The sequence below is a fragment of the Nicotiana sylvestris genome, chromosome 12, assembly GCF_000393655.2.
Source record: "Nicotiana sylvestris chromosome 12, ASM39365v2, whole genome shotgun sequence".
Taxonomy (NCBI): Eukaryota; Viridiplantae; Streptophyta; class Magnoliopsida; order Solanales; family Solanaceae; genus Nicotiana; species Nicotiana sylvestris.
The window spans coordinates 142137598-142152540 of record NC_091068.1 but is presented as its reverse complement, the minus strand read 5'-3'; the positions used below and the strand labels follow the sequence as shown (position 1 = coordinate 142152540).

Here is a 14943-nt window from a genome sequence, read left to right as displayed (position 1 = left end):
ACATTTTTGAAAAGAGATAAAGATTATATTGTATTTCTTTTTAGGAAAAATTTGGACCTTTAGTCTGAATTCATAAAAGGGGCACTACGAAAGAAACAACACATTTTTTTTTGAATTATGAATTTTTTTTTTTTTTTTTTTTTTTTTTTTTTTACTTTAAAAATAAATACCCCTTTTTTTTGATTTTGAAAGTGATAAAAGAAGATTTTTATAAATTTTTTTTTAATGACTCTCAATAAACAAGACAGTTTTTTTTTCTTTTTTTTTTAAGAAAATTTCGGCAAGGTTTTGACACTACTTGGACATTGGTTTTATTTTTCCAAAATTAAGTAATTATCTCCCCTACGCTGTTACTTTCCCTTTTTTTTTATGAACCGGTCGACATGCAGAATCGAAGCAAATAAATGCATAACACAGATAGGAATGCAGCATGATGGTCTTTCCATTTCAGGTTGCCTGTCCTAGACGGACCCAACCCCTGTGTTGAGTCCCCTAAGTCAAATGCAATGTGATGCAAATAAGCGTTCCTATTAGGGATCCGGCATGAAGTTTCGTTATACTAGGTTTAAACCTTGGTATTTGTTCTAGACTGTGTACCCGAGCGGACAACTCGAGTCGAGGAGGGGGCTACGTACCGGGGACCCGCGAGATCGTCCGGCTTTGTAACTTGTCCGTCCTCTTTCTTATTTTAGGTATTGACATTAACAGAATAGGGAGTCTCGACCAGCGAGCTTCTCCCCGGAGGTAAGAAGAGAAGGGTTTCGGCACAGTTTATATACAGTTCAGATAATATCAAAGCGGTAAAAGACAGCATTTAGCACATTATGCAAAAACATGTAATAAAGATCAGATAATAAAGCCAAATATAACAATTATTCTAAGCTCGAATTCTTGAACCCTGAACCAGTGGTTCTGGGTCCGTCTTCCCCAGCAGAGTCGCCAGAGCTGTCACACCTCCTTTTTGCGCGCCCTGCCCCGAAGGGTTAGATGCGCGGGTGGAGTTTTTCCAATTTAAGTGACAATATTCGAAATGGGATTATTTATTTAATTCAGAGTCGCCACTTGGGAAAGGTTTGGTTTTTGGTGTCCCAAGTCACCGGTTTATCTTGAATCCCAAATCGAGGAAATTTTCGACTTTTCCAAGTGAAGTCTGCGAACCAGAAATTCTAAGTAAGGAATTCTGTTGACCCGAGGGAAGGTGTTAGGCACCCTCGAATCCCGTGGTTCTAGCACGGTCGCTTAAATTGTTATAATGGCTAAATATCTGATTTAAATACATGTTATGACTTACGTGCTTTTATTAAGTTTAAACCGCTTTTATTATTATCATTTATTTTATAGAATTGCAACATCGTGAAAATGCGTCTCGAACCACGTCACAATCAATGCGCCCGTAGTTGTTAACACATTTTGACTTTGTTGAGATTCGGATTTGGGTCACATCAATGTGCACCCGAATTTAAGAATGCGATTTAATTAAACCGCGCCAACAGAGTCTAACGCGTTATTATCTTTGTATAAGGCCACGAAATTTATTAAATGGCCTATCTTGAATTCTGAATAATTATCATGGTTATTTATTGAGGGCCCCGCAATTTTGCATCTTTATTTGGCGAGGCTCATCTCTATTTTAGAAAAGGATATCCTAAAATGGCTACATTTCTAATGCATTTGTCTTTAAAACTAGAAGAAAAAGTACATGCTAATTCAATTATAGGCTTTTGCCTAATCCGGATTTTGTCAGTTTCTGATTAACTACTTATAAAGTAAAAACGCCATGCCTTGCGAGGACGTTTCAGTCGAACAAAAGACTACATACGAGATTGATGAAATGCAATACCTAATCCGAACATTTCTTGAGTTGAACTAAACTGAACTTATTTGGACTAGATTAAAGGATAACTAGCAAAGTAAAGTACTTTAGTTTGGCAAGGAATCATGTACGAGCTAAACGAAATACAACACTTAATCCGAGCACTTCTCGAGTTTAACTTAACTAAACTTATGTGGACTAGTCTTAACTAAACAAAAACTAAATGAAACAAGAACAGTATTGTACAGAGTCGAAATATACATGCCCCTACTGACAAACAACTACAGAATTAAAATACAACAGGGTAAACTCAGTCAAATATCAATACATACTTTCGAACTGTTGAATCATAAGCTAAATCAACTTTCACAGGCCTGTTAATGTATTATGAATACTACGACAAATACTTGAACTTCTTCAACCTCTTTTCATTTCATGCTTTCCAACTATTTTAATTACATCAATATGGGACTTGAAATGTGTACCTGGAAATGCTGAAAATGCAAAGGAGAAGAAGAAGAAGATGTGGAAATCAGCAGCAGAAAGAAGCAGGACTAGTAGTAGCAGCAGGACAGGGCAGCAACAACAGTGAGCAGAATAGCAACAACAAACAGAACAGCATAAAAGAAAAGGATTCTGATGCGAGGTGGAACTAGAGTTGAAGGAAAATGACAGCCAAACGAAATAGCACACAGTGTGATAGCAACAATGCTTCAGACAATCCAATTCCGGAATATACCAAATGCCACAAAACACTAACAATAATCTCGATGGGATTTTAGAAGAAGCAACACTGCTTAATGTATTGACAATAGATGAAGTTCAGACAAACAAGACCAAATTTCTGATTTCCTAATCTGTTTTTCCTCTTTCTTGCTCCCTTTCTATTTCTGTCAACTCTCTCTTTTCTTTCTATCTTCACAGTGTGTGTGTGTTTCTTCTCTAATCCCTGTGTCCTAATCTCAGATCCTCCTTTCCCAATGTTTTTATCTCCCCTTTTATAAGTCCCTATCCTACTCTTTTTTAAACAGCCTGTTTTCAGAAATCCAGTACCCTTCCCATGTGCCTTCTATTTTCAATTCCAAACTTTAGCTAATTAAATATTAAACCCCATCAACATTCCCTGGCAGATTTTACTTTTAAAAGGTTTAAACACTTCTTTAAACTAAAGCCAAGTATGGGCAGTAGGATAGCATATGCTGTCAAAACATTTTAAAATCAAACAAGGACCTTTATGCAGGCCACAGGTTGTGCACAAAGCACATGAGGAGCACCAATGCACATGAGGTGCACCAATGCAAATGTTGTGCAGGAGTGCACATGCCATCCAATTCAGCATTTTAACCAAACATCCCTTTTACATTACTGATCTAAATCAACAGCTATAAGTAAACAAAATTGTTTCTCAATTGATTCAAAAAAAAAAATGTTCGACAGAAACAAATCGCTTTGCTATGCTCAGATAGTTGAAACTAATTGACGACTCATGTCGACTCGACTATATTAGCATTATCGTACACAATCGTAGCCGAAAATCAAACATTCAGAAGTATGGGACACATGACTCGACTTATACTGATTAAAATAGAATGGTGCATCCGAGGAATCAGTTAGTTAGTACAAATTGGAATACAACCAATACGCATGCCGTATCAGAATAGGAGGAGAAGGATTCAGACAAACACAGATGTTCAAACAGAGTGGACGAACAAAAGTTGATAAAAATTCAAAACACAAATTGACACAAAACATGAACAGACATCTAATCCCTCACATGGACCAAACAAATAAGGGAAGAAGGCAGACTCACCTCAAATCTTGAAAAATCGGAAACCTTGAACCGGACTTGGACAGACTTTCTTAAGGCTGAACGGACTTTAATCGAAGTGTTTCTCAGATGAGAAACACTTCGATTAAGGTCCCTTGGACCTTAATTTCTTTGGCTCGAACGGGTATGAACTAGTGACGAGGAACTACAAAGTTCCAAAACTCAGATCCGGGATTCATGTTTCCCTGGTTAGATTCGGACCAAACCAAGTATGGTTCGGTCACGAGGGGGGTCTGGGGAGTATCTGGTACAAAACTGGGGTTGGTTGGGTCAGATCGAGTTTTGACTCGAATCTTCGAATGAAGATTCGAGGACCTGGGGGGTGATTCGAAACATGGGGTTGGTAGATTTGGGTTCAGGATGGCCTGGGGGTCCTATGGTGTTCAAGGGAAGGTCACCGGCATCCATGCCGCCGGCTTTCATGGCGGAAGTATGCAGAGGCGGCTAGGGTTTTAGGGCTGTTCGTTTGGGGAGACGAAGCAGCCGGGGTATTGGATAGGGGGGGTAGGGTAGTGTTATGTACTTATATAGTTAGTGGGCAAATGGATCCTGGCCGTTGGATGAGACGAGATGAAGGGCCAGGATCCTTCGGCTAACAGGGAACGACGTCGTTCCAAGGGTGAAGGGTTAGGGTCGGTCCGGGTGAGACGGGTCGGGTTTATTGGTGGGTTATGGGGATTGATCTTGGACCGTTGGATCGGCTTGGTTTAAACGGTTGTGATGGGTTGGCATCGAAACGACGTAGCTTTGGTGTTAAACTACGTCGTTTCATGGCCTGGGGGTGGGCTGTTTGGACTGGTGGCTTGGGCTGTCCGCTTGGGCTGAGTTCGTTGGGCCAATTTTAACAAATTGGCCCAAGTCCGGAAGGGCCTTTTCTTTCTCTCTTTTTTTTTATTTTTTATTTTTATTTCTTTTCTTATTTATTTTAAAACAAAACTAAAAAAAATCAAATTAAAATTAAATACACACTCAAATATAATTATTTGCGCACATACTAAAGTATTTCAAAACCGGTAAAGTCAAACCAAACAAAATCATGGACGAAAAATGCCTATTCACGATTTTCTATTTAATGACCGAATTACGGTTTGAATTACGCAGGACACATATATATTTTTTGAATTTTATTTTAATAAAGTAAATAAATAAGAATGGGCCAAAATCACAAATAAATCCACAAGGTGCCGCACAGAAATCCGAAATTGTACAGCGGGGCCAATTATATATTTTTTATTTCTTTTTGGAGCGATTGTCGTGTGAAGCAAAAATCACGTGCTCACATGCACTATTGGGATCTGTATTTCAAGCTGTGTTTCCTTTTATGTAGTATGAATGTATCTATTGTACCCACAATTTCTCCTTCTTTGTGCAACTGTTCCATAAGGGCTTGCAAATGACTGCTTTGTTCCACATCTCCACATTGGTGAAATTAAGGCCCCATACTACTTTTGGGGCACACAGTTTGTCCCAGGCAATCAAAGTCTTTCCGGTAGGTTCAGCAGTTCATGTCCACAAGAATCTCCTACAAATTGTTTCTATGAACTGGATGATTTTTCTTAGCAAAATGAATATCTGAGCCCAGAATATTAAGCAAATAGAATACTCTCAACTAACATTGTTCTTCCAACATATGATAAAATTTTGTTGTTCGTCTTTGAATCCTACTTAACATTCTCTCAATTAGAGGTTCACATTGAATAGCAGATAACCTCTTAGTGCTTATTGGGAACACCCGGGTATCTAAAGGGTAGTTCACCTTTAGTGTAACCTAACATGTCCATAATTTGTTGCTGAGTCATGATGCTCATTCCACCAAAGTAAAGACAACATTTTTTGGATTTGCAATTAGACCTGATGCTGCAGAAAACACTTGAAAATATTGATGGAGTATCTTTCCTGATTGCATATCTCCTCTACTGAAAAGAATTAGACCATTAGCAAACCCTAGCTGAACTTGGTTGACTTTGGCACACTTTTAATCTCCATCCATTTTAATTGATTTTTAGTTGTTTACACACATATTAAGAAATCTACCTTTTAGCATTAATTAACAATGAAATTGACCATATGAACCTTAATTTGTTCATTAGGAATATAACAAATCTCTCAGACTCTTTACTCAAAGGGGAACTTTGGAAAAAAGAAGTTAATTTTTTCTTGATATCTGAAAAAATTAAATACTATGGACCATAAAGGAAGGCTAAAAAATTAATTAAAGTAGACCGGAGGCAGTATTGAATTTTGACATACCCTGGAGCTTCTGGATCACTTGATCTTAAACTTTCATTTCAAATTACGTGATTATTTTCTGCTATTCTTGTTCTAGCATTGAGAAATTTCTGTAGAAGCAATTTCTAATTAAGTATTCTTGTGTTAATGTGACAACTCAAATTCGGCTACTAGTTGGAAATTAAGAAGCATCCGGGTTGTGAAATTGTCTTTATTGTCCCTAGAAAGAAGCTGTTCTTTTACAGAGTTGCTTGCTATTAAAAACACAAATTAAAAAAGAACTGAATACACGTCAAAACAAACATTAAGGGTGTGTTTGTTACGACGGAAAGTATTTTCTAATTTTTTCATATTTGATTAGCTTAAATGTTTTGGAAGACATTTTCCTCATCAACTTATTTTCCTCCAATTGGAGGAAAATATTTTTCTTATCAAGAGAAGGGAAAATATTTTCCAAAACTCATTTTCAACCTTCTCCATTCTATTTCCCATCCCCACCAATCTACCCACCCCAACCCTCGTCCCACCCCACCCTAAATAAAAATATCATTAATAGTACTTTCTTTTCATGTTATAGATAGATTTTTTTTCATTTCAACAAATGAATATTTTCTTTCATTTCAACATAATGAGTATTTTTTTCATGATGTGGAGAAAGTATTTTTTTTATTTCAATAAAATGATTACTTTATTTTCATGTTATAGAAAGAATACTTTCTTTTTCAACCAAAAAAAGAATATTTTCTTTATAGTTAATGAGCATAAATTTCAACATTTTTTTGCGTAAAAAAATAAAGCAACACATTAGTTTCTTTGGATTTGTGTGAATTTTTTAGAAGAATAATTAAATTATCGAAAAAAATGAAGTCCTGAAAATATTAGGTATTTGTGTGTGTGTGTGGGGGGGGGGGGGGAGCAAGGAAACCTGGGAATTGGGTGAAGGGTCGAGGAGAGAAGCATAAAAAAATATTTTTTACTCTCTAACGAAACAATAAAAAATAGTTTCCGTAAAAAAAATTTCACTCACCAACCAAACTAGGGTCGAGGCAATGACAGTGCCGAGCAACAACAATAAAACAACCTTAATTGCAATTGATCTAGTCAACAGCCTCAACACTTTCATCATTTTGATCCCCTAAGAAATTGTGTTCTCTCCTTGATTCCTAAAGAATGGGTAGAGGAAATAATAGGGTTAGGGACTTAGAGTAAAGGAAAGGGTATGATAGAATAAGGGTATATTTGTCTTTTTAGTATATTTTATCAGTTTATCGATAAACAGATTATCGAAGAGGACAAAATCGAAATCGATTAATCGATAAGGAAAATTTCGAAATCAAAATCGATAAATCGATAAACAGATAACAAATAATCGATTCGATTTATCGATAAATCGATTCGAATGCACACCCCTAAACCAAACAAGAGAAAATAAGTGATAAAACTAATCATTTTTATTTTCTAGGAAAACATTTCTTTCATACCAAACGCACCCTAAATGTAAAAGAATAAATTAAATAAGCTGTTTTCGAAAGTAGCCACAACATGCAAAGCTTGGCTCATCCGATAAATTTGTCGCACTGCAGTTGAAATAGCGCTAATGCGTTTAATCATTCACACAAAATAATAGCATTACCAACAACATGTAAATTAAGGAATTTACGGGACTAATAGGATTAATAATATATTTTAAATTTGGCAGAATACATAGACAAATACTTAAACCATCAAAGAAAGTTTACTTGAACACCTCAACTAAGTCATCTTCCACCGAAACACTTTTACTATACTTTTAGAGTAAAATCCAGTTTACCCCCTTAACCTTTAAGGCTCGGGAAACTATACCCTCTTCACATTTTGAATGAGAACGGCAACCCCCTTATAATCAAAAATCAGTTGGAAAAGAAAAACTATTATCACTAAAAATAAAAATTCAGAATAAACCCTCTTTTTGGAGGGAATAGTTTTGGCGCTAGTACATTCCCAGTAACTTAAAAAAACGAACATATTGGAATATTTTTCATTCCCTACCATTAAATAAATATAAGTACCAAAGAACTGCAATTGTTAAAGGACAACAATGAACATGTTGGAATAAACCCAATCACTCATTGAATATATTACAAAAATATCATGACCATGCAAATTCAATTGTTCCAACGCATATATGCCTTGATTGGGTGATCCAAAGAACTTCAATTGTAATCGAAATTGAGAAAATTAGATGATCATCACAATTTGGACTATTAATCAAGGAACATCCTTGATGCAAAGTCAAGGAGGCTATCCCACTCACTAGATGAGTTTCCTACACTATTTTGGACAACTCGTCCAGTTGCTGACGCTTGAGTTGAGAAAATAGCATCTCCAAAAGGTGTGCAGTTGAGATGTTCCAAGTTGTGTAGCTGAAGAAGCAATTTGACTTGGTCTAGGTGGTTGAACCTTAAAAACCAAAAGTTACAATTAGGGTAGAAAATTATTGATAAAACATCTATTATTAACATATGGTATGAAAAATACCCTATTATTACCTGTGAGGCCAGTACAAATTGGTTCATGTTTGACATTCCGATACCATTCCAGTTCCCTATTCCACAACATGGACCATGTTTATTTTGCTTTCCCATTCCTCTCGCTCTTCCTCTGCCCCTGCCTCTACCATTCATGGACTGCAAATTAGTTGCTCCCCTGCCTCTAGTTATTGCTCTACCATAGCTATTATTATTTATCTCTATTTCTATTCCTCTTTCCCAACCTCTAGGATTAGTGGGCAACTTATTAAGCTCACTCACACCATTAGCACCTCTTCCATTGTTCTATTGAACACACAAAAAAAAAAGAAGCCAAATCAAGTATAAAAAGAAAAAAGAAGAAAAATAAAAAGCTTAAGCTAATCAAGAAAAATACCTGAACAATTCTTTTTTGCCTTGGCTTGCTGGGATTTTTGCATGTCTTTTTATTGTGTCCGATCTCATGACAGTTGCTGCATTCATGAGGATAGTCAAACTTCCTCACCTTGTTGGGATTTATTGGTTCATCTATACCTTTTTTCCTGCTCTTTCTTGGTCTTCCGGGTTTATTATCTGAAGCTTCAGGTGGTAGAATAGGATCACCCGGTGCAATTTCCCATTGTGATTGATCTGGTATTGGAATAATTGTCCCAGAATAAGCTTTCTTGAATGTCGAAACATGGTAAAATGGATGTACAAAGTCTTCTGGTTCACGACGAGCAGTCATTATGGCGCTAACTCCGTGTCTACATGGTATACCTGTTACATCCCATTTTCTACAAGTACATACCTTTTCCTTGAGTTTAGTCACGTATATTTCCAACCCTTCATGAACCTCCCAAATTCCATTTCCAGCTTCTATCTGTTCACAATCTAAAGTTTGTTCTTTGGTCTCTTCAATCTTGTCCATGATCCTTGGACAAACTAGTCCATCGTAATCTTTAATCCATTCACATCTTTCTTGCAACCTACACATCATCTTTCTTCGAATGATCTCCAACATGGTTAGTATTGGTTGGTCTCTAGCTTCTTGAATCCAGTGGTTAAAGATTTCACAGATATTATTGCTCAACATATCACATTTTGGCAATGTTGAAAAAGCTGACTTACTCCACTGGTTGGCTCCAATTTTTGATAACCATCGATGAGCTTCTGTATTTTCTTTCTTGATCAATTCCATATACTTTTCAAAATCTACAATAGTATATGATCTAGCTGCTGCCCACATCAAGTCTTTCAGTTTTTATCTTTGAACCTAAGTTTGAAATTGGCATACATATGCCTAACACAGAACCTGTGATCAACATTTGGCATAACTTTCTTAAAGGATTCAAGGAGACCCTACAAAGTAAATTATACAATATTAGCTATGGAAAAAAGGAAGAAAAAAAAGAAGATAAGTTTATGTATAAAACGATAGATGCGTACCTTTTGTCTGTCAGACATAAAAGCCCATCCTTTTTCTTCAGGCACTCCAATTTGATCTATTAAGGATTCTAGGAACCATGTCCAGCTCTCTTTACACTCGGACTCCACAACTGCAATAGCTAATGGAAACATTTGGTTGTTCCCATCTCTTGCAATAGCTGCCATAAGTTGCCCTCCTAAAGGGCCTTTTAAGAAACATGCATCTAAGCCAATCATAGGTCTACAGCCTGACATAAACCCTTCTTTCAAAGCAGAAAACATGATGAACACTCTCTTGAAAGAAGGCAGTTGTTGCAATGAATATCTGTCAAGGCATAAGAATGCTGCAGAACCTGGATTTTGCTTCAAAACCATTTCACAATAATCCCTGACTCTATGAAATTGCTTATAAAAATTGCCCTTAATCCACTCAGTTGCCGTTTTTCTCGCTCTATACCCTTGCTTTTTAGAGATTATTACACCACATTTTCTCTTTACAGTTCTTCTAAAACCTTGTATGCTCCAGTTTGGTGCATCAAGAAGATCCTTCATGAACCTTTTGGCAACCCAAGCAGAATTGGCAATTTTATTCTTGAATGTCCTAGGGCACCTATGGGGAATTCCATAAAGAGTTTTAATCTGAAACGCAGTGGTCTTTTTCCAATGGCTAGCATGAATTCTCCATCCACACAATCTTTTGCAATGTGCAGTGACTCTTATCACTTTCATTTTTTTCGAATCCAACTTCAAACCCATTCTTTATTGCATGTTGTCTAAGAGCCTTCCTAAATTGTTGAACTGAAGAAAAACCCAACCTGTGAACAATATTGGATTTTCCATATCAGTCTCTTCATTAAACCATTCAATATCTTTATTAGGAGCATCACACTTTGTCTCATCATCACCACTTAAGTCCTCTGAATCACTTGGAACACCTTCTTCAGATAGACCATCAGATCTTCCATAATATGAGTCATTATGGATATTTTTAATTATCGTGTGGTCAATATATGGCACATCAATATCTCTTGTAATTCCTGGGTTGAGATTATTCTGTAAAAGTTTATTTATATGAGTCGAAGTCATAACTTTAAATGAGTCTCTAAGAGTATCACCGTCCGCGAAGTATTCGAAGTCATCTTCAGAATTATTTTCTTCATCGCTCTCGGGTGAATATGTTCTATCTGAGTCACTATCCTCAACTGATTTATCCTCTTCAATGTTATTTTCAGCCAAATACACCTCCCTCTCCTTGTGTATTATCCGCCAAAGCTTTTCCATACCCCCCTGCATCATAAGAGCCAATTTCACCCGCAGCTTCAACATTTCCTCCAAAATCCATCAAGTTCTCCTCAACATACAACTCAAAAATATCAATATTTTTATGGTTTTTCACCATCTCTAATACCATTTTATCGGAAGTTAACAACACCAATCCATCAGCAATATCTTGGTTAGGTGTATTATAATATATAAGACAATTTTCAGAATAACCAAGTTCTTTCATTATAGCCAAAAGTTCTATATATGACAAACAATCAGGATCTATATTATGTACGGAGTGTACCTTTCCCCTTCCTCCTTCATAGTTTAAGACAGGATGCGATCCAAAAAATCCTCCATAATGAATTTCCAATGTTACCTTGTCCACCACGATTTCTGTAGGATAAGTAAAGTTTGAATAATTGAACTCTCATAATAATTTTAATATACAAAGAATGCACATAAATAAAATAAAATTTTACATAACAACAGTTTTTTCATCTAATAGTCAGAAGAATCTCAAAAAAAAAAAAAAAAATTATTTAAGGTGACTATCTTTTCTTGAACTTTGATATATGATTTTCTCTATTTACATGAATTTTAGGAATGACCTCAAAATAAAACTAAAAATTCAAGCAAGGAAACCCAAGTATTATTTTGGATGAATGTATTACACTTCACCTTATAGTAAAATGCCATGTTAGGCTAGCAAGACACTGGAAATCTTCAAATGAAAGTGTTTGAATAAATTTGCTTCGATTTGGTGCAAATGACGAGGACCCCAAGAATCCCAATTGAGAAGATATAGACAAAAAAAACTAGAAGTGAAGCTCTCGGGTGCACATCTATCAATAATTTTTAATATATCGTCATTAGTCTTTAATATATGAATACATACATACACACACATATATTATATGTATGTATATGTATGTATGTATATATATATATATATATATATGTATGTGTATGTATGTATATGTATGTATGTATATATATGTATATGTACGTATGTATGTATGTATGTATGTATGTATGTATGTATATGTATGTATGTATGTATGTATGTATGTATGTATGCCAAAAAACAAGACTGTTCAGAGTGGGATTTGAACAGCCAATTTAACTTGTAGATGTGCACCCAATAATAATTGCACCATAACAGTCTTTGACCATGGGCTCACACACATATATTTAGATAATTTTGAAGAAATATAACATTGCTATACATAGTTTAGGGATAACAGTATGGGTTCACGTGAACCCATATCCCTCAACTTGGATACGCCTCTGGGGTGTGACCCTTCCCCAACCCTGCATGAACACGAGCGAATGAAATACATTTTTTCTATTAATCATTTTCCACAATGCTGAATATTTTTTCTTTGCATGCAATTACAGATATGCAAATTAATCTTCGTCAAGACCCTTACTGGAAAGACCATAACACTCGAAGTTGAGAGCTCAGACACCATTGACAATGTTAAAACAAAGATTCAAGACAAGGAAGGAATTCCTCCAGACCAACAAAGGTTAATTTATGCTGGAAAACAACTCGAAGATGGTCGAACACTTGCTGATTATAACATTCAGAAGGAATCCACACTCCATCTTGTGTTGCGTCTTCGCGGAGATTATAGAGAAGATGAAGTTTATCCGATCATTATTAGGACATATAAGGCAGAAATAATAACCCTAGAAGTCAGAACTTCGTTTGAAATTGGAAATATTATAAAAACGGTCCAAGAAAAAGGAGATTATAGGGATAGGTTACATTTGTTGTTAGATGGTCGCCATCTTGAAAATGATAAACATCTTTCTGATTATAACATTAGAAAAAATTGGGTACTTCATCTTATACGACGATAGAAAGATGAAACTACTGATTGATATCCTTGTCAAGAATTTGACTGGTAAGAGTACTATTTGTTTTGGTGATAGAGAATTCTCAAAGATATTGATGATGTATAAAGCAAAGATTGAGAATATAGTGTTGTGTACGCTCTTTATCATTTGAGTCTAATCATATTATCTTTATATCAAGAAATCCCTCTAATTTCTAGCTCTTAGGACGATGATATTATTTTTTTTGGCTTCTCTTGTTATTGTTACTAATCTATTGTCTCTTTTCGTCTTTTTGAGTCGAGGATCTTTTGGAATCAGCCTCTCTACCTCAGAATAGGGGTAAGGTCTACGTACACACTACCCTCTCCCCATACCACACTTGTGGGATTTTATTGAGTTGTTGTTACTATATTAAGAAGCAAATATTCAAAAGGCTTAAGTGCTTTGGTGTCATGCTTAAGTTTCTGGTGATTGAACGATTTTTGCTGGTTCTTGGTTTCAATGGAAAAAATAAAGCTTTATAGTTTAGGTGCATTTCTTGGTTCGATGTGGCAGGATTTTATAATAGCTTTCTTGTGCAATTATTGTGATTTAGTTTGAACGATTGTGTTGATGTTATTGTCTTTGATAATGTTGCATCATTGGAAGAAAAAATTGATGGATTTTTTTTTTTTTTTTTTTTAGAAAAGAATGTTTGGGGGTTGTAAAGCAATAGTAAAGGTTATTGAATCAAAGGGGAAAAATTGGGGTAGAGGAGATTGAATGTATACATGCATCTTCTCGAGAGATACTGAAAATAACAAAACATATAGATTATATTCCTAGTAACTGAATCCAATGCCTTTTTCAAGAAAATCGGTTTAATTCAATTCTTGGAAGACTGTTCATCCCAACAAGAATGAGCATGATCCAGAGAATAATAATGTATCCTTATTTGATCCGCACACTAGATTATATTGAACGTAGAGGTAAACAAGTTGAGGAAGATAAAACCAGATATCAAAATACACAAAAGGTTACGGCCGAATGGTTAATGATGTAAGAGAAAACCATGAGATTTCAGGTTCATATTGTGCTTATGCCTTAACGGGTGGAGACATGGAATTAGTGTGAGCATGTGATTTTTGCCTACTAAATTACTCCTACAAAATTGAAGAAATAAATTTTTTTCAACTTGTTTTTCAATTTTTAGGATTTTTGTAGTATTTTTATTAATTGTTTGTATTTTTTGTGTGCACGTTTAATTTTTGTTAAAATCATGAAAAATCTCCCAAAAATATCATACATTGCATATTAGATTTTGTGTTCATGTTTTAGGAATAATTTGTTAATTAATTGCTTTATTAAAATAAAAATCACAAAAAAATAGTACTGTTCAGGTTTACATTTTAGCTTATAATATTAGATTAGTATTTTCCTCTTCATTAATTTAGGATTAACTAATTTTTGTAGATATTATAAATAGATAATTAGTTTAATTTTACAAATTAGAGAAAAGAAAAAGGAAAAACAAAGAAAAGAAAAATAGGAAGAATGTATTTTGTCTTTAAAATTGGCCCAATTAATTTTAAAATCCCATTCAAACCCAAGCCCAAAGACCAGTCCACCCGGTCCAATCCCCACTACCCAAAAACGATGCCGTTTACCTGTCTTTCAATCACAGCCGTTGGATTCTTTTGATCCAACGGCTCAGAACTGGTCACTTAATTCCCTTATAACTGTCTGAATAGGACCCCCTAACCCCCAAAACACCCCCCCCCCCATTCTCTTTTCTCTCTCTCAGAGACTAACCCTAGCTGCCCTAAAATTCCTCGACGGCTCTGCCACTCGGAAATCGTATTACGGCAGCGGAGTACCTCCAAACCGCCTCAAATTAACACCATAGAATCACTTCACCCTCCTCTTCCCATATGTCCCAACTATTTCTTTCAAACAAGTCTGGAAATTCTCGGATCTTGGATCTAAAAGTCAAACCCTAGTTTTTTTCCTTTTAATTTCCATTCAATTTCTGGGTCGTTTGAACCCAAGACTTCCATTAGTCGATTGTTCTT

At 35.6% G+C, this 14943-nt stretch overlaps 1 protein-coding gene and 1 pseudogene across 1 annotated transcript; one reads left to right on the top strand and one right to left on the bottom strand.

The window, feature by feature from the left end:
* Nucleotides 1–13064, top strand: part of LOC104222342 (polyubiquitin-like) — a 37629-nt pseudogene extending 24565 nt beyond the window's left edge.
* LOC104222325 (uncharacterized) lies at nt 9614–10776 on the bottom strand. Its single transcript, XM_009773563.2, has 2 exons — nt 9806–10776; nt 9614–9718 (listed from the first exon to the last, which is right to left on the bottom strand). The coding sequence occupies exons 1-2, from the start codon at nt 10538–10540 to the stop codon at nt 9614–9616; spliced, it is 840 nt and encodes a 279-aa protein (XP_009771865.1). The 5' UTR covers nt 10541–10776.
* Nucleotides 13065–14943: the final 1879 nt, after the last annotated feature.